At 39.8% G+C, this 19,990-nt stretch overlaps 1 protein-coding gene across 2 annotated transcripts in view; it reads left to right on the top strand.

Moving 5' to 3' along the window:
* The window catches only part of LOC139740109 (aminopeptidase N-like), a 117,760-nt gene that overhangs the window by 81,072 nt on the left and 16,698 nt on the right, over positions 1–19,990 (top strand). For both annotated transcript variants that reach the window (XM_071650694.1, XM_071650693.1), the window contains exons 12-15: positions 3,190–3,272; positions 10,398–10,523; positions 18,171–18,341; positions 19,417–19,554. In XM_071650694.1, the coding sequence (XP_071506795.1) occupies positions 3,190–3,272; positions 10,398–10,523; positions 18,171–18,341; positions 19,417–19,554 (518 nt within the window). The remainder of the gene's footprint in view (positions 1–3,189; positions 3,273–10,397; positions 10,524–18,170; positions 18,342–19,416; positions 19,555–19,990) is intronic.

The following is a 19,990-nucleotide window of genomic DNA, read 5'->3' as shown; positions in this document are numbered from 1 at the left end:
CGTAAAATGTAAAATTTTTAAAAATCTTTGTGTGGATGTACACTTACAAGAATTTACAAAGAACTAACATTTTGTAGATCTCATGAATAGACTTCAATCTATTCAAAAGCTTCTACTAACAACTATTTTCAGGCTTGTAGCTTTTTACTTTTTATGTTAAAAAAAACACACGTAGGAAATCACTCTTCATGAGAATTATTCTTAACTCTTTTGCATCATCTCATGGAAAAATGAACCTACGTTTACTACAGTTTCGTTGAAGTTTATAAATATGTTCCTGTCATTTTACTGCAAATTCAAAATTGTTTCTCAAGTTTCAGCTTTCTATATATAAATAATGATTCATCACCCTTTCGTTCCCCCTGAAAAAAATGAAAAGTGCTCTTGTAAGAAAAAGGGAACAATGATTAAGACTCTTATTTGTTTTGCTAAAGTCATGAAAGATTGTCTCTGCATGATAATGCCATTGTCTTCACCTGATAATGCTTATCAGCTGTGTTTTGGAGTCAACTGATATCAAAATCAACTGTGTGACATCTGAATCAGTAGGATTGACCCGATATGGTCTCATTGAGCTGAGGTGACGCAAGAATTTCCATTGTGTGGATATTTGACTTGGCTGTGGACATCTTAAGGCTCGGTCACAAATGCCTTTACGAACGCCGTACGAACGATTTTTAGACAATTTCGTAAGATCTTCTTAAGAAGGCCGTACGAAACCAGCGTTCATAGACTGTTCGTAGACAGTTCGTAAGTTCGTGGCCGGGTCGGTGGTCTTGTCCAAGATTTTTTTTTTAACTTCGTACGAAGCCCTTTCTTCGAAAGGCGGCCGTACGAACGTCGTACGAACATCGTAAGAACTACGCAAGATCTTGTAGGGTCGAGAGACAATTCTAGAAGCCTTACATTCTTACGATGATTTTAAGAACGCCCTAAGTCGTTCATAGAGGGCTCTTACGTCTTTTGTAAGAATGCCCTACGAACGGAGATTCGTACGGCGTTCTTACGAACAACTCTTCGAATTTGTAAGGCGTTCGTAAGGGACTCGTAAGGCGTAGGTATAGAATTTGCGCAACTGTTGAGTTTTAGGGGGTTTAAAACCAAACGCGCGAAGTTCAAATCCTCACTCTGTTATAGGTGTTCGACCAGAGAGCATCTGTCTCTTCTGAGCTACAGCAACCGCTACAACCACTTGATCTTCTTCTTCCTCCTCCTCCTCTACTTGGAGATGCAGCTGCAGTTGTAGTCTCCTTGGCACTTCTGCCGTCTTGAAGTATAAAACTGTCAACTGTTACAGAATTTTCGACAGGACAAGGCAGGCTGTTACAGAATTTTCGACAGGACAAGGCAGCGTCTTTTTTTAAACCCGACAAAATATACAATTAAAAAAAAAATCGTAAAATTTTCTTACGAATGACTTGAGATTGCCGTGAGTTGCACGTACGGCCATCTTACGACAAAAAGAAATCGTAAGATGGCCGTGAGACTGACGAAAGCATAACTCAAGGCATTCTTACGAAAAACGCACGAATTCTAGGGCCATGGCATTCCGTTTCCCTAGGAGGTCTTAAGTCGTTCTTGCGAATCGAAAACAGCGTTCGTACGAAATTCGTAAGAAGGCCGTCAGAATCTGTGCCCCATCTACGAATCTCTACGAACTCCAGAATTCGTACATTCGTACGAACGCATCATTCGTACGAACCTTTGTGACCGTAGCTTTAGTTACCTTATAAAACACAGGTCTTGCTAAGTGGACATTTGTACCTGCTCTGATATTGCGGATATTTGACATGAAAAACCTGAAGTATGTATAGTGTACGCGATGGAACTTTTGCGGGTACTTTTCCCCCGGACAGCTCCGGACAGCAGTATCACGGAGTGAGCCCTGTGGCGCTCTTAGTGTATGTATCTTTACGTGTAAACCCAAATGTTGTCTACCACAAAGTAAAGTATAGATTCAATAATGAGGATATTGAAATTGTACAACTCCTGCATGTGAATTGCCAATCTCTCCACCAATACGTCATGCTTATGAGACGACATATTATGTCGATATCAATCATTTATATTATTGAATACTGAATAAAGTTTGAAGATCGTACCGTAATCGTACCAGTTAGGTACGTTCTCGCCAATGACTGGAAGCACGTGTATCGAAGCTGTCAGTCACGAATTAGCCACACCAACAATCCACAAAATATAAATTCGGGCTCAACAGTGGCCTAAGTGGTGGGGAGGGCTGAGTGGGGAATGAGGACATGCCGCCCATACCCCTGGCAAAATCGGATAAAAACATATAATTGAGAAGAGCCGTGGACATGGGATTTGGGAGGAACTGTCACATGAACTGAAATGACTACATTGTTTCCTGCTCTGCCCTGCGCGCTCTCAAGTTCGGTTTGTTCATGTTGTCGTTACACATTCATTGCAATGAACACATTTATTGCCACGGCTTTTTACTACTTTAGTACCTCTTGATAGACCAAAAAGTAAAGTATTGTGATTTGGTTGTGTGGAAAGGATTGCAATTCTCAATTTGTCGTCGTAACATTGTACAACATGTCTTTATGATAAAAGACGGTGTGACGGTTATGATTACAGCAATTCATACAACCCAGCCTTGAACCCTGTACATAGATTTCATGATAATTGAATTTAAGAATTTATATTCTCCTTTATCAAATTCATGAAAAGGACAATTTATTGAAGGATTGCGAACCAATGAGGCATTGATTTAATTATGAGAAAAATGGCAACCTTACGGCATGGAATATTTTGGAAGTTGTGGAAGTTGAAAGATTTACATGTTTTAACGACACATTGAATGCCGTGACAAGCACGTTATTACGAACATAGGATAATGTTATCTGTTCGCATAACGTGCTTGTCACCGATGAACGAATAAATAAAAAATCTATTCGTATAACGTGCATACTCGTCACCGTTATGGATATGTCGTCAAAATATTTCAAGTCTCTAAACTTCCAAAACTTCCGAAATATTATCCTCTTTGCCCTAGTTATAAAGAACTTTCACTGTTCTGCGTGTTAAAATCAGTGAATACCGCACCCCCCCCCCCCTTAACTATATTTATGGAATAGGGTATTACCATCCTTCTGTTGAAAAACCAGAGGCATGTAGTACTCATTAACATTGTCTGCGTATGTTATTTCCGATTTTGATGTACAGGAGTTTCTGAGGGATCTAACGAGACCGTTATATCAAAGATACAGGCTGAGCTTTGGAAGTAACTTCACATCAACCGATGAAAAGTGAGTTCCTTCCTCAAAATGATGAAGGTATACGAACAACTTCGAAACCAATAGTAACAAAAGCACTCTGAGAGAACAGAGCTCTGCCAAGCATCCTTGATCTAAATATCGCAATTTCGTGGGCAGTATCTTCAACACAAACACAAAGGTATAGACACATCTACAGAATGCATTAAGTGAAAATCTGATCATCCATTGTTGAGTTACTGGGAGACGAAGGTATTCTATGTCCTATATGATCCCATGACCTTTGCCCTTTCACCTCATGACCCCAAATGTAATTCAAGTCAATTTTCAGTTCAATTTTTTATTTCATTTTTCACCAAGAACATATAGACATCACTTTTTGGGGATAACAGAAAATAAGGTGCGTAAAACTTTGTAGGATGTAGAGAATGTACAATGATTGTAGCACCTTAAGATAATTATACATTATTATAAAACTCAAGTGATTAGAAGTAAGTAAACTGGTAAGAACTGGAAGCGTTTCTCTCTTACCTCATTATGAATACACCCTGCAAGTTCGATGAAAATCTGATCATCCGTTCTTGAGTTATTGGAATTAAGCTTATTTCATTACTTTTATGACCGTTTTGACCTTTGACCTCATGACTCTCAAATTTAACCATTTCTTTCTTACCTCATTATGAACACACACTGCAAGTTTGGTGAAAATCGTCAACTTGTACATAGACAGACAGACAGACGAACAGACAGAAAAACGTACGGAACCGAAATCATTACCTCCGCCAACTGTAGGTTTCACCTACTAGCGGAGCTAACTCTCAGCTTGATTCTAGCTGATATGCAAATTATATTTGAATGCATGTAATTATCAAGATGACAATCGGGATGATCACTGTAATCTTGAATTTTTTATTAAAAAAAGGAAAATTAATGTATGTGCATTCACCCGCGATTCAACTACGAGAGTGCCTCATCCCACCTCTACCTCCATCCAGACTACAGTTTTTCATAATCGACATATGACTTAAAGCTTAGTGGAATGTGACCACATTTTCTTGTATCTGAATGCTCGATTATGGAAACATCGTGTATGCACATATAAATTACACTGTACACTGAAACGATGTTCAAAATGATAGAAACATTGTCACCTCGGAGGTCATATTTTCGGTTCCATATATGTTTGTGTGTCTGTTTGTCTGCCTGTTTTTGTACATATCTCGTGAACGGATGCATGAATTTTCACATTATTTGCAGGGTGTGTTAATAAGGTAAGAAGGAAACGATGGAATTTTTGGTTATGAGGTCAAAGGCTAAAGGTCATAGAGGTCATGAAGGACATATAATAAGCTTACTCTCCCAATAACTCAACGGATGATCGCATTTTCACCAACCAAACTTGCAGGGTTCATTTATGTTAAAGTCAGAAAATTTGGAGTCATGAAGTTGAAAGTCAGAGGTCTTAGGCGTAATAAAGGACAAAAGATAAGCTTTGAAATGAAATGAAATAAAAATTATTTACTAAACAATAACATCGATAATAAACATAAAATAGCAAAAAGTTTAAGAGCACTACTGCATTACTGTTCGTATAAACGAATCAGCAATAACTAGCAAGCTAGTCGAGGCCAGTCCTTTCACAATACGAATTATATTACGGATTTACGGTATTACGGAAGTGATGCTATGATATACAAACTTACAGGTTTTAATTGGGGATCATTAAACACTATTCGAAAGAAGATATTTTCGTTAATATTTGCGAAAATTCTTATGTAAATTAAATTTATATAATTTGGCAAACCTCTTCAAATCATATCACCCGCATATGACATAGAATCAATTTCTGATTTTATGTCTGTTGCCTTATACTTCATATTTTCTTTTAGTCTTCTATCATAACTATGCTCAATTCTAAAAAAAAAAAAAAATATTAGAAACATCGTGCTGCAGACGATGTGCATAAAACATTTTGCATTTGTGAATTATGAAATAAAAGGCCAGCATGCTCTCTTGGTCATTTACAGACTGTAGGCACTAATTTTTTTAGGTGATCCGAGTATCCTCTCGGATCACCTTCTGTATCTGTACTGATTCTTTATTCTTTCTTTATTTCTCCCCAAAAGTTGTGCAGAGGTTAGCTCAGAAAGTGCTCGGTCTATCAATTTCAAACTTAAACCATATATGTATCCTGTCGCAAAGACGACAGATCTAGTTTTTTGTGACAGAAATACAAACGGACGATAAGGATATACAGCAAGTATATTAGATGATGATAAATTTATGATATGCTAAATCTTAACTATGTGAATAAAGCTTCATTTCTCAATAACTCAATAAAAGAAGATCTCATTTTCACCAAACTTGCAGGGTGTGCCATAATGAAGTAAGAAAGGATGAAATATTGGGACCATGAGGTCGAAGGTCAAGGAGGTCATAAAGTACATAAAATAAGTTTAATCTCCCAATTACTCAAGAACGAATAACTGGATTTTCTTCTGTGCTCACAGTGAAGGAAAAATGAAAAAAAAAAACAATTTGGGGATCATGACGTCAAAGGTCATATAGGGTTATTAAGGATATAAAATGAGGTTAATTTCAATTTTAATTTAAATTCAATTTCAATTCATTTTCATATTTCCGAGTGAAAAGAACATCAAATGTAACAAAACTAATTAATATTCCTTACATAATATCCAGCTATGAAGCTGGGGATCATGACGTCAAAGGTCATATAGGGTCATTAAGGACATAAAATGAGGTTAATTTCAATCTTAATTTAAATTCAATTTCAATTCATTTTCATATTTCCGAGTGAAAAGAACATCAAATGTAACAAAACTAATTAATATTCCTTACATAATATCCAGCTATGAAGCTGGTAAACAAGAAAAGAAAGTAAAAACTTTTTGAAGATAATATTTCTCATAGAATACTTAGCTAAATATTAATGCCATATATACCAAGTTAAAGATAATCTAATTGGCTATTGACCTGGTAGGTCCAGTCAGGTCGCTTAGTGAAATTACCGTTACACGGCGGATAAAAGCATCAAATTTGGCACACGGATTCCTTGAGGAGTATTAAACAATATTAGAGTAGGAGCCCTCCGGGAATTTTTGAGAAGAACACTAAAAAGATCAAATTTCAAAATGGCCGACATTTATTTGGCAAAACCCTCACTTTTCATTTCACATGGGTGATACGATAACAATATATTACATATTTTTGTATTTTTGGTTTGCTTGAGAATCTTAGCTTGAACATTGTGTTAGGAGCATTATATTCTTGTGTAATGCAAAGTCTCTGAACTGCTGGGGGAGGGGGTAGGGCAAAAGGGGTGGGACCCCCCCCCCCTTAACAAAAATGGTTGTTCGCTTGTTCTTTTGAGTGCTTTTTTTTTTCTCTCGTTTTGCTCTATACACGGCGGATAAAAGCGTAAAATTGGCTCACGGATTCCTTGAGGACTAAGAAACAATATTAGAGTAGGAACCCTCCTGGAATTTTTAAGGAAAGAAAAAAAAAAACACACACACACCACACACACACAAAAGATCAAATTTCAAAATGGCCGACACTTATGGCAATCCCCTTGCTTTTCACGTGATATTTATAGGTGATACCATGACAATATATCTGTATTTTTGGTTTGGTTTAAAACCTGAATTTGGACATTGCGGTAGGAGCATTGTTTATATTCTTGCGTAATGTAAAGTCTCTGAACGGCTGGGGGAGAGGTAGGGCAAAGGGTGCGGCCCTCCACTTAAAAAGTGGTGCATCGCTTGTTCTTTTGCGTGCTTTTTTTTTTTCGTCTTGCTTTATACATGGCCAATAAAAACTTCAAATTTAGCGCACGGATTTCTCATTAGAGTATATAGGAGTCCTCCTGCAATTTTTAAGGAAAACATACAGACACACACACACACACACACGAAATCAAATTTCAAAGTGGCCAACACTTTATGGCAAACTCCCCGCTTTTCATGCCATATGGGTGATTCGATGACAATATTTGTATATTTTTATATTTGGTTTGGCTTAGAACCTTAATTTGGACATTGTGGTAGGAGCATTGTTTACATTTTTGTGTAATATAAGTGTCTGAACTCGGGAGGGGGGTAGGGCAAAAGGAGTGGGAACCCCTTAAAAAATGTGCTTGCTTGTTTTTTTTTGAGTGCTTTTTTTTTCGTTTTGCTCTTACACGGCGGATAAGAGGTTAAAACTCAGCACACGGATTCCTTGAGATCATGGAACAATATTAGAGTAGGAGCCCTCTCATCTATGTTTTCTGGTGTCTGGCCTGCCTTGCGAGTGTCAGACATGTTGAGATGTGTTGACATGTCAAGATGTTGACACTTCATGGAGGACATATCCTCCATCCTCTCCTCCTTTCTCACAGAAGAAACTATCTTCTGTCTATTTAAACTGCATACATTATATTTGATTAGTATATGATATATGTATATTATATTTAATCGGTAATTAATTCCACCAACTCCATGTTTCAGATGCTTTGATGTTGATCATGGTTTCAAGTTTGGGTTTATGTTTTCAGTTCCATGAAAAATAAATAAATTCACAACAGATCTAAACTTATATGTTATCATATTCCCTTACTTACGCAGTACAGTATATATCTTTCATATTATAAAGAAATATTAAAATTCAGCATTTTCACCCTAAAAATCGAAAAATTCCAGAGGGCTTCTACTCTAATATCAATGAGTAGGTCCTAGGGGATTACCTCTCAAAATCTGGTGCTTTTATCCGCTCAGTAACGGTAAGCCCAAATTTTGACATTAAGCGACCTGATTAGTCAATCAAAAGGGAAACTTTGCGCATGAGTGAACACAATGCGTTTTTCTCTTCCAATTGCAAAAATTACCAAGTTGTCATTCATGCATATGTGCACTTCCAAATAGCAATGACAACAAAAGACACATTTAACACAAAAGGAAACACGAATTACTTTGCAAAAAATGAACCTATGATCTCTAAAATTCCTTTTTAGCACCCAAAGATAAAGAAAGGTTAAAAAATAATTGAGAAAAATGAATCTTCTGTCAAATCCAAATTCAAATAACGTCAGAGAAGCAGCAATATTAACAAAAATGGTAGAAATTTGAAATGCTATTTCAAATTATGAAAATTGAAAACCATATTTCGTTCTTGAATAATCGTCTCATGTATTCTTCATTTTCTAAATTAACAGAGTGAAATTCTGTCCATTTTATCATTTTTGCGGCTTACTCCCTTCTGTTATTTGAAGCTTCAATGGACAGAAAATTCTTATTTTCCTTCTTTAGTTTCCCACTTCGTTTTTGTTTCATGAAATAAAGAGATAAAAGAGAACAAAAACTTTTGGGGGGAAATTCATTCATGTCTCTCATTAAGTTGAATTGGTCTTTAATAATCATTGCTATCTTGAAGGGTATTTGTAAATGAATGACAAAATATCAATTTCTGCAATTTTTACTTTTGGGCTTTGGATGATAAAATCGATTATGTTCACTCATGCATAGAGTTTTCCTCAGTATCAACCTATCAAGTGGATAGTCAATAAAATTACCTTTAATATCGTATATGATATATACATTTTTATGTTATTCTTCTATGAAAAATATGACCTTGAAAAAGTGTATACTTTCTTTTTTTTCCTTGAGTGTAGAATATTGCAAACATATTATAGAACATGGTGGTCAATCAATGAAAGTTGGAATCTGAGCACAAATACTCAAGAAATATGATGGAACCTACTTAAGCTTGTTGAGCGTAGGTCCCACAATGGATGATCAAATTTCCACCAAATGTATCTTGTAGATGTTCCGTCACCCCCAAATTTGTGTTGAAGAAACTGCCCTTTCGGGGTCTGCTTTCTCGGAATGTTCCTGCAATTTTGAATGAAGTCATCTATATCACATCCCATCAATAGTCTGACATTGCTATGACACGACATACAAGTTAGTGTGTGTGTGGGGGGGGGGGGGCACGGGAGTTTCTACGGGAAATGATTTTCTCATCCCCTTGTAACTATACCCATTTACTTTTTCAAAGAGATCGTTGTCGAGTTCTTCAAAAATTCTACAAAACACTTGATACGGGGATTATGATAATATTCTAGATTATATTATTATATTAATTGACAATGATTGATGTTACTGTTCTCTTTCTTAGTCAACTTCAACAAGAAGTAAATTTCATTTCAAAGTTTCACATGTTTCATGAAACAGTTTCAATCCTCACACTGACCTGTATGCACAAGTCTTCACTTAAACTTTCCTTTTCGAAAGGGAATAATGTCCTCCTCACCGTACTGACAAATTTTATAATTTGACCATTCTTATGGGGGCGTGGTTGTAGTGGCTGAATTATCGACAAAAACATGCATATGTGACATTTCCATTTAGAAACCGTAATAGACAGCTCTGAAGAGGTGACATCATCACCTCATCTTAATTTACGATAGATGTGACCGATACTGTTGTTTTGTGAAGATACCTGTATAAAGAACAAAAATTTCATAATTTCATTGGTGTTCTCAAATACAGGAAGAATCAAACTCAAATTAATAGAAGTACTTTTATACTTGGTTCGACAGAAAACCTTAAGTGTTACAATGTGTTTTATTTGTGTGAAAAATATTTCATATTTTCTGCCAGAAATAAAAAGAAATCTTTAGATTTTTGCCAATTTTGTCCATTTTTAAAGCAAGCTAGAAAGACAGAAGTAGAATATATGTCTGAAAAATAAAGGTTTTGTATCTAATATTAATTGGAATCGTCTTCATATCATTTTAGATGCTTTGTAGCTGCATGTCAATTTGTATTATTTGTCTTTATGTATCATATGTGAAATTTATTTTGTACCTGAATGTTAAGTGAATATCATTTCTTTGTGTGAAAAAAATATAAATAAACACTATTTTATAGAAAAAGAAAAAAAGATCATATCATTGGTATCAGATTTTATGAACCTGTGTTGCTCTGTTTCATTGATTCTGCATGCTCAGTGAGTCAGCTCACAGCATAGAATGGATTTACCTAATATTTTGTTCCAGTTGAATATGATTTGAATAGAGATGTAAGAAATGCGATTTATGAATACAAAAATTCATGACCTAATGAAGAGCCTTGGTTGTCGTACTTGATATGGTTGCAGGAATACACGGGAAGTCATCCTCCCCATCGCGTGCAAGGTTCGAAACCCAGAATGCGTCCAAGAAGCTCTGAGCATATTTCAAAACTTCATGGAATCGTTCAACGTCTCTGAATTACATCAGGATAGGTCTGTGCATGTAATGCTCGTTTACGTAACTCGAATGTCCAAGACTGAGCGTACGTATGTCTCTGTGCGTATGTGCGTGTTGGTGTGTGACAAGAAAATATGTTCTCGTGCGATACCGTTCAATTTTATTGTTTGTTCGTTTGTTTGTTTGTTTGTTTCACCAGATTGGGGTAGTCGATAGAATCGTGTAAATAACTGCCAATAGCGTGTGTATTTATGCGTAAATTGGAACAGTGAATGTTTCTTTGAAATGGGACGTCGATGTTGTTGGCCAGTCGGTGGTATACTTTCAATAAAGAGAACCATATATTTTTTAGTTCTCTCGAGGTTTTCATATCGAGTTTGGTGTCAAAGTGCACATGTTATCGTGTATATATGTGTTTGTTTCTGTTGTGTCGCCATTACTGATTTTGGTAATAGAGAATTTTTTTTTTCATAATCACGAAAGTTATTTCGTACATTAGCGAGTACTTTTGCCTCCAACTGGTGGCTTCTTCTGACTGCGTCGTAGATGGCGGTATGATGCTGGACGTGACTGGGACGTTAAAGCAAGGTGTCACATGCATGCTAGAGAATAATATTGGCCCCGAGTCTCCGTTTATTGTGTTCAGGCCTGTCACACCTTTCCCGGTAAGCTACGCGGGCTTGTTGCGCGTAAAGGCCGTGTCACACCTTTCCGGGCAAGCCTTGCGTACGACTTGCGAAGAACAATTTTTACTACCTGGAGGTCCCCGCAGATGACCCGCGCATGACAATACCTAGCACGTATCTCATCCGTAGTCGCCCGGAGGTGCGCACGTAAATCTTTTTACCCGCAACTATGTTTAGGCCCTTTCACACCTTTCCGGGCAAGTTACGCGGGCTTGTTGAGTGTAGGGATTTTCCAGCATATTGGATAATTCTTGAGGGCGGACAAGGATTTGAGCGAGTCACTGCATGTGTCCTATATACTTGCTGGACGCGTTCTACTTAAATACTACTTGCGAGTATACTGTGTGACCTTTGTACCAGTCGCGTGGGTGCTGACAACTCAGTGAAGGAATTCCTCTGAAGGAATGGCAGAAGTCCCACAGAATGTTATTATCTTGGCTGCATACGGGACTCCGAAGTACCTGCGTGAGAGTTGCATGCGAGGTGCTGCCGCTAAGGGTCTCCTACTGGCGTTCTGCGTGGACCTCTCCGGGCATCCCCGCGACTCACCCGGAAAAAATTTTGGTCATGCTCAAAACTTGGCTGCGGTTAAATCGGACTTGCGTGCGCACCTCCGGGTAACTACATGCGAGATACGCGCTAGTTACTGTCAGGTGCGGACCAACTGCGGAGAGCTCCGGGTAGCAAATTCGTTTCCCCGCAAGTCAAGCCGCAAAACTTCCCCAGATGCGGTATGACAAGGCCTTGAGCATGCTCAAAACCTGTTCCGAGTGAGTCATGGGAGTTCGCTCGCAGAGGTACACGCAGAACACCAGTATGAGACCCTTACCAGCAGCACCTCGCAGGCAACTCCAACGCAGATACATCTCAGTACCTGTAAGTCGCTCGTAACAGAAAACGGGTCGGTTTAAAGCTCTCACGCAAGTCACACGGAATACACGCAAGTAGAAGGTAAGTAGCACGCGTCTTGTAGGTAAGAAACAGGTGCGAAACTCGCAAACATTCTTGTCCGCCCGCGGAAAATTCTCCTGCGTGCGGAAAATCCCTCCTCGCAACAAGCCCGGTTAGCTTGCCCGGAAAGGTGTGACACGGCCTTAAAGTGCACATGGTCCATATTACACTCCTTAAAGGCCGTGTCACACCAGCCGTGCATGCGACTTGCAAAGAACAATTTTGACTACCTGGAGGTCCCCGTAGATACCCGCACATGACAGTACCTAGCATGTATCTCAAAAGTAGTCGCCCGGAGGTGCGCACGCATATTTTTTTACCCGCAACCGTGTTTAGGCCCTGTCACACCTTTCCGGGCAAGCTACTCGGGCTTGTTACGTGTAGGGATTTTCTAGCATACCGGACATTCCTGAGGGCGGAAAAGGATTTGTGCGAGTCAGCGCATGTGTCTTACTTGCTGGACGCGTTGTACTTGCGAGTATACTGTGTGACCTTTGTACCAGTCGCGTGGGGGCTGACAACTTAGTGAAGGAATTCCTCTAATGGAATGGCTGAAATCTCACAGAATTTCATTATCTTGGCTGCATACGGGACTGCGAAGTACCTGCGTGGGAATTGCCTGGGAAGTACTGCCGCTAAGGGTCTCCTACTGGCGTTCTGCGTGGACCTCTACGGGCATTCCCGCGACTCACCCGGAAAAAGTTTTGGTCATGCTCAAAACTAGGCTGCGGTTAAATCGGACTTGCATGAGCACCTCCGGGCAACTACGCGCTAGATGCTGTCAGGTGCGGACCAACTGCGGAGAGCTCCTTGGAGTAAATTTGTTTCCCCGCAAGTCAAGCCGCAGAAGTTCCCCCGTACGGTATGACAAGGCATGAATGAAAATTGCAAACATTCTTGTTCGCCCGCTGAAAATCTTCTCCGTGCTGGAAACTACCTCCTCGCCACAAGCCCGCGTTATGGTGTGACACGGCCTTTAGGATTTTCCAGGACGCAGGAGAATTTTCTGGGGGCGGGCAAGGATGTTGGTGAGTTCCGTACTTGCGTCTTACCTACTAGACGCGCGCTACTTACCTACTATATTCTGTGTGACCTGCGTGAAATCTTCGAAACCGATCCGTTTTCAGTTACGAGCGACATACGGGACTGCGAAGTACCTTCGTGGGAGGTGCCTGCGAGGTGCTACCGCTAAGGGCCTCCTACTGTGTTCTGCGCGTACCTCTGCGGGCAAACCCCGGCGTCTTACCCGTAAAAAGTTTTGAGCATGCTCAAGGCCTTGTCACATCGTGTCTGGGGAAGCCTTGCGGGTTGACTTGCGGGGGAAATTTTTGCTACCCGGATCTCCCCGCAGTTGGCCCGCACCTGGCAGTACCTGACAGTACCTAGCACGTATCTTGCCCGTTGTTGGTCGGAGGTGTGCACGCAAGTCCGATTTACCCGCATCCATGTTTTAAGCATGACCAAAACCTTTTCTGGGTCTTCTTCTTCGTTGTATCCAATATCTACATAGTCATTAGATATTTGGCCATGACCTGGCACATCACAGAGCCTTCTCATTTGCAGCCATCAGGTCGTTTTGACTACACTACTCCAGATGTTCACAGTGCTCAAGCGGTGCACCATTCCATGCGAGTGACAACTTCTTCCTAACATCTTGGTTGCGTATCAAGATGGAATGAGCAAACCTGGGTCTTGGTCGGATTTGCCTGCAGCTGGTTGTCTCTGTAATACAGATTGTCCAAGGGTAGTGTCAAGGTGTCCTCTAATTCACTGATGTTGCTGTTCTGAGCTGTGATGCCAAGGTCGTCAGCGTATATAATGATAATAAATGATAATAACTTCTGCATCTTGAGCACGTTAGTTATGTGGAATTGGCGCATTATAAGTATCCTGTGTTATTATTATTATTATTATTGTTATTGTTATTATTATTATCATTATTATTATTATCATTATTATTAAACAGGATGAGAAGACATAGTTGAGCAACCTGTCTTAATGCGAATTTTGCTCAGTACAGATGTCATCAAGTCAAGCTGCCTTGCCGTTCTTAAGACTGCCGATTGCTGTCTGATGTTCTTTGAAGGTGAAAGTCCAAGGGGATTCTTCATTAGACTGATTCCACGGTGGATGTCTTTGCTTCAGCTTCTGTTGAGTTTTCCCATTGAACAGAATCTGGTGGGCAACCTGGTTGCAGTAACGTTGGAATGCACTGTTGACTTCTTGGGGTCATTGTTGATTTTTTGATGGTCGACCAGGCTTTATTGTGTGACATATTCACACTTTCGATTAGCTCTTGCCAAGATTTCCTTCGCTCTTCTGCTATATTATGTACATCTTTGCTGGTAGAACGTCTGATGTGCTGATGTTAAAATCTGGAGTCCCCCAAGGATTGATATTGGAGCCTCTTCTTTTTTCTCTGTTTATGAACGATCTTCCGTCTGTCATTGACCACGGTAAAGCATGTACGCAGATGACACTGCTCTTATGTACTGTGCTTCCAATCCAAGGGACATTGAAACATGCCTTAATCATGATCTGAATCGCGTGAGAATGTGGTTAGAAAGAAACCACCTCACCCTGAATACCGAAAAAGCATGTTTCATGATGTTTGGAACACCACAAAAAATATCAAAATTGCAACACCCACCAATCAAAATCAATGTGTCCGATGTATCAATAAACCAGGTTAACAGTGTTAATATTTGGGAGTCTGGCTGGACCAGCACATGACTTGGCAGGATCATGTAAAGTACATCTCAAGCAAAATTGGTTCTAGGCTGGCCCTATTGCGCAGAGTCAGAAAGTACCTTACCACAGATAGTGCCAAACTGCTCGCCAATTCTCTTATTCTCCCTTGTTATGACTATTGCAGTATATCATGGAGCAACTGCAGTAAAGGAACAAAAGATATTCTGATTAAGCAACATAAGCAGATGGCAAGAATTGTCCTTAAAACAAACATGCTCACTTGTACCTCCGAAATGTTCCGTACCTTGAAATGGATTGACATGGAAAAAAGATGGGAGTTCCAGAAAAGCAAACTATTGTTTGATATCATGAATGACAGTCCACCATCTTACCTGTGTGACATGATCACATTGTCCACCCAGACTCATGGATATAGAACACGAAGTTCGGAGAATTTTGGTGTTATCATTCCAAGAGTAAGAACAGAATGTGGTAAACATGCCCTTTCAGTTGACGGTGCTCTACTATGGAATAGCCTGCCACCCCAAGTGCGAAATGCCCAGAGTAAGAACGCTTTTTGTTCACAGTATTTGAAATGGTGTTCTGGATAATAACTTCTATCATTTTTCTTTCCGCTGGATGCTGATTTATTTTGTAGCGGAGGGTAGTAGAAGAAGGAGATTGTATGTTGTTTAATATTGTACGATGATTAATGTTGTGTTTAATTGATTCTTGTTGTTAGAAATGAATGTTGAATTTTGAAGTACAGAATAGAATAATGTATAAGTGAATTAAGAGTTTAGTATAGATAATAGTTTTTGATTTGGTAAATTGATAGAATAAATTCTAATGGTTGTGTTATTTTTTTCAGGCACGTATATTTTGATATATATGATATATTTATATTTATTGTAGGGGTGCATCGTTCTTTATAAACTCAGTCAGTAAGTTGGATTTTTTTTTTCATCCCGGTCGCAAACTGTTACATTTAGTCTCATTCTTCATTTTCTCATTTTCATGAACAGTTCTGTTCTGTTTGATGTACGACCTATTCAGTTATGTTAATGTTATTTGTTGTGATTGTTACCTTGCATGTATGCGTGTACAGGGCCCCCTGGAAAACAGTACTGATTACTGACGGGGCCACCCTGTATAAATAAAACGAAATAATGATAATAATAACAACAATATTCTCCATAAGCATCTCTCCTGCGTTCAGGGTGTCATCTGAGAAGGGATCCTCGTTATAAAGCCTCAGGTACTCATCTATTTCAGGTTGAGCTATCTGCAGAGATGCCAGGAATGTAATGTTCCCTACATCCACGGGGGATATGCTTTTTAGATAATTCATTTCTCGTATCAACTTGATGAATCTGTCATAGTTGGCTGGAGTTGGGTCAAGATCAGCCAAGGCTTTGTCAAGATCGTTTGTAAAGTTCTCCCAGTTGGCATTCTGGAAGTTGAAACGTCGCCTGAGAAGAATTTTCTGGGGCACCACAGCAGCAATGATATCGATGGAAATTGGCTTGTGTTGGGAATTGGGTATAGGTTCTAGTACATGCTTCTAACTGAGGGCTGATATGTACTCACTAGTGAAGGCCAGGTCTGGATTGTATACCCTCTTTCCAGCCGCAGCTGTTGAAGGAGGGAGGAAGTTTTGCATCATGTATTAGGCTGAGTTGGTGAGTTTCAGCCCACTCCTCAACCGAATCACCATCTTCATTTGTTTCACTGTAGCCCCAGGTAGTGCTATGACTATTGAAATCTCCAATGATGACATTTATTTGCTGGTGATCGAAGGTGTCAGGTTCCTTGAATACGAATTTAGTGCCAGGTGGTTTGTACACTGATGTCACTGACAGTCTCCCCAGTCTGATCAACAGGATCTCTACGTTTTCGCTTTATTGTGTCTCGTTTGGCAACGATTGTACTGCCCTCATGCGGCCTTTCGACAGGAAACTTCATTTCAGGAATTCTGGGTGAGTCGCGGGAATTGCCCGCAGAGGTCCACGCAGAACACCAGTAGGAGGCCCGTATCTACCGCAAGTCACAGGCAGTTGACCTGCTTGAAGTACGTAAATTGCCCATGGATCTATGCCTATGCACCGGATGCGCGTGCATCTGCGGGCATTCTACGAGCATAATACGGGTGTTTTACTGGCAAGGAACGGTGTCGAAACTGCCAATATCCGTGTAGCTGGTCAGTTCTGCAGGCGTGGAGCGAGCTATACGAGCAAATTATGTGCATGCTGATGGTCAGTTACCGCCTTTCTGCTGGTTAGTTGAGAGTCGGCTGCGGCCAAGATAATGACATGCTGTGGGACTTCTGCCAAATCAAATTCCTTCAGAGGGATTCTTTCACCGAGTTGTCAGCCCTCACTCGCCATCCATGCGCCTGACACGCAGGTCACACGGAATGCACGTAAGTAGAACATAAGTAGCACGGGTCCAGCGGGAAAGACGCATGCGAAACTCGTCCAAATCCTATTCCATCCGCAAAAGTTGTCCTGCATGCTGGAAAATCCCCACATGCAACAAGCCCGCTAGCTTGCGTGGAAAGGTTTGACAGCTAGGGCCTAAACTTGGCTGCGGGTAAATAGGATTCGCGTGCGCAACTCCGGCTTACTACGGGCGAGATACGTGCTATGTACTGTCATCTGCGGGGACCTCCGGGTAGCAAAATTGTTCTCCGCAAGCCTTTCGTGCGACTTGCGAAGAACAATTTTATATTCAAAATTTTAATTAAACATTTACCATCCTCTTTATTTGATTTCATCTCATTTCTTAAAGTCAACTTGGATACGTAGTTTCCTTTTAATCTAAGAAATGAAACAATCAATTACAAAAGGGTTGTATGTCAATATTTTTTAGTGGAAATGGGATTCCATCGGGATTCGAACCCGAGACCTCCGGATTGATAGCCTTGTGCTCTTCCGACTGAGCTATAGAAAGCTGTAGTACAATGTTCGTCTCAGAAACCCTTTATTCTTAATGCTCGAATGGTCAGAAGCTTTAGCCTTGTGTTTGTATGTGACACACGCGCGCACACTTAAACCTGACATAAACCGCAAGGATGATTCAACTTGGGGTGGTTTTTTTTTTTTTTTTGGTTTTTTTTTAACACAGGCAACCCTCAAATTTTCGAAAAAGAAATATAAAAAGAGGAAATTGGGACAGGACGTTAGAATGTCTCAAAACAGACGCGAGGAGTGTAGTGAAATAAATACAGAATAAAGGTATAGAAGAAGGCACATGTGTATGGACAATTACATCTTTTCGAATATTTACTGCTATTACCAGGGGTATGGCCGTAAACAATTTCACATTGCAGACAATATGTGACTTCAATTTCAGTTCAGACAACGTTACGATGGAAACTGTGCTTTGCGTGGGGATTCGTGAAGGCAGTACAAAGGAGTGGAGCTTCATGAGGTCACTCTTGCTTCACCCAAAGATGCCCAACGCATATCGGAAGAAGTGGTTGAGCGCACTTACCTGTTCATTGAGACCGTGGGAGATAAAGAGGTTTGTAGTACAATATTGAATAATGATGTTTTTGTTTATCATGATTACTATGTTGACGACCTTCAAATTAAGTTCAGAAAGCAATATTGTACTAATATGACGCCAGAATAGCGGACAATTCACCTTGCTTTTTTTCGCTGTAGGGGTTTTTTTTTTCAAGGCTGTCATATCTTCAAGCTATTTGCTTATTTGACGACAGCCTCTGCATTTGAATACTACAATACATGTACCTTCGTTCAGTCAGATAATTGTTGTTCCACTATCCGGAGTAGCTCCTAATCGACGTGTTTTCTTTTTTCTTTTCTTCAATTCGTAAACAGTCAGTTGTACACGTAAATTTCAGTTAGGTTATGATGTACAGATTGTAGGGCTTATGCCTTATTGCGTTCGAAAAAAAAAAATGATTGCATTTCATTTGTGATATATTGTATTCAATAGAGAAAATTCTTAATTGAATTTAAATGAAACTAAAATTGAACGTAACAGCCAGTATCGAAACCGGTTCTCAGAACTTTTGACTTAATATGTGCAAATCTAAGAAACAGCATATAGGTTGCCTCAAAAGAAATACGGCAATGCAGGTCCAGTCAATTTGTCCTAAAATGCACAGTACAGTGCCGGTGCTGCATTTTGGCAATGGAGCCACATCCAGGGTTAATCGACTGACGAGCCCCCTCCCCCCCCCCCCAAAAAAAAAAAAAAAACCAAAACAAAACAAAACAAAACAAAACAAAAACTAATCGCACTTTTCTGGTGCCAAGCAGAAAGAAAGAAAGAAAAAAAAGACTTAACCACACTTTTGGGGTGTCACTTTCGGGGTTAAAAGAAAAAAAAAAAGGTGTGAGGGAGAATGCCCGACCCCCCCCCCCCCCCACCTCCCACTGCCCTGCAGTAGGAAAATACACACAGGGAAAAATTATGTTGTGCCTATACTAGTGTTACGAGATACAAATGAACAATTACGAGTGATTGGCTGTTATTTCTGATAGAGATAATCAAGGTTTTGTGTAATATCTACTATTTTTCCATCTTATTTGGTTTGGGTTTTGTTGGTATTTCTTTTTCTTAATCGCAGTTTATTGGAGTATGTCATGGCCAAACCCAACAAGCTGGGTATTCTCTTCTTTGTCCTGCCAAAAATCGCATCCACACCTGTCGGGCGCTCCCTGGCCTGGGATTTCTTGCGGGAAAACTGGGATGGACTCTACGAGACGTGAGTTTACTAGCTGGCAACGTGCACGTCTCTTACAATTCATTATTGCATGTAAGACACTCCCCGTCGATATGACACATGCACTAAAGTGTCTCCCTTTCAGAGCCTCAAAACACATGTCAAAGAAGTGCAATATCGTACGCCTCGTGCAGTCCCAAGCGAACATTCATAGACAGTATACCGTGCCAGGGTAACCAGCCTGATCCAGACTATACCACAAAAATACCTTGGAGGAACCCTTCACTCATTCAAGACGAACAATTAGCTACGAGAAAACGTAGACCTAATGAGCATTCATATAAAGAGGTGGGATATAAGCACATACTATGTGTCATTCTATTATTTTCCAATTACTTTTTGCTTTGCAATCGTACTGAAAAAGAATTCATAGTTGTCAAGTAATGTGCTTGAGTAATATACTCGCAGATAGTGAAGG

Source organism: Diadema antillarum, unplaced genomic scaffold, assembly GCF_040938485.1.
Source record: "Diadema antillarum isolate AM-2024a unplaced genomic scaffold, OU_Dant_1.0 seq00000835_RagTag, whole genome shotgun sequence".
Lineage (NCBI taxonomy): Eukaryota > Metazoa > Echinodermata > Echinoidea > Diadematoida > Diadematidae > Diadema > Diadema antillarum.
The sequence above is the reverse complement of the archived record's forward strand: the minus strand, read 5'-3'. Positions and strand labels throughout refer to the sequence as shown.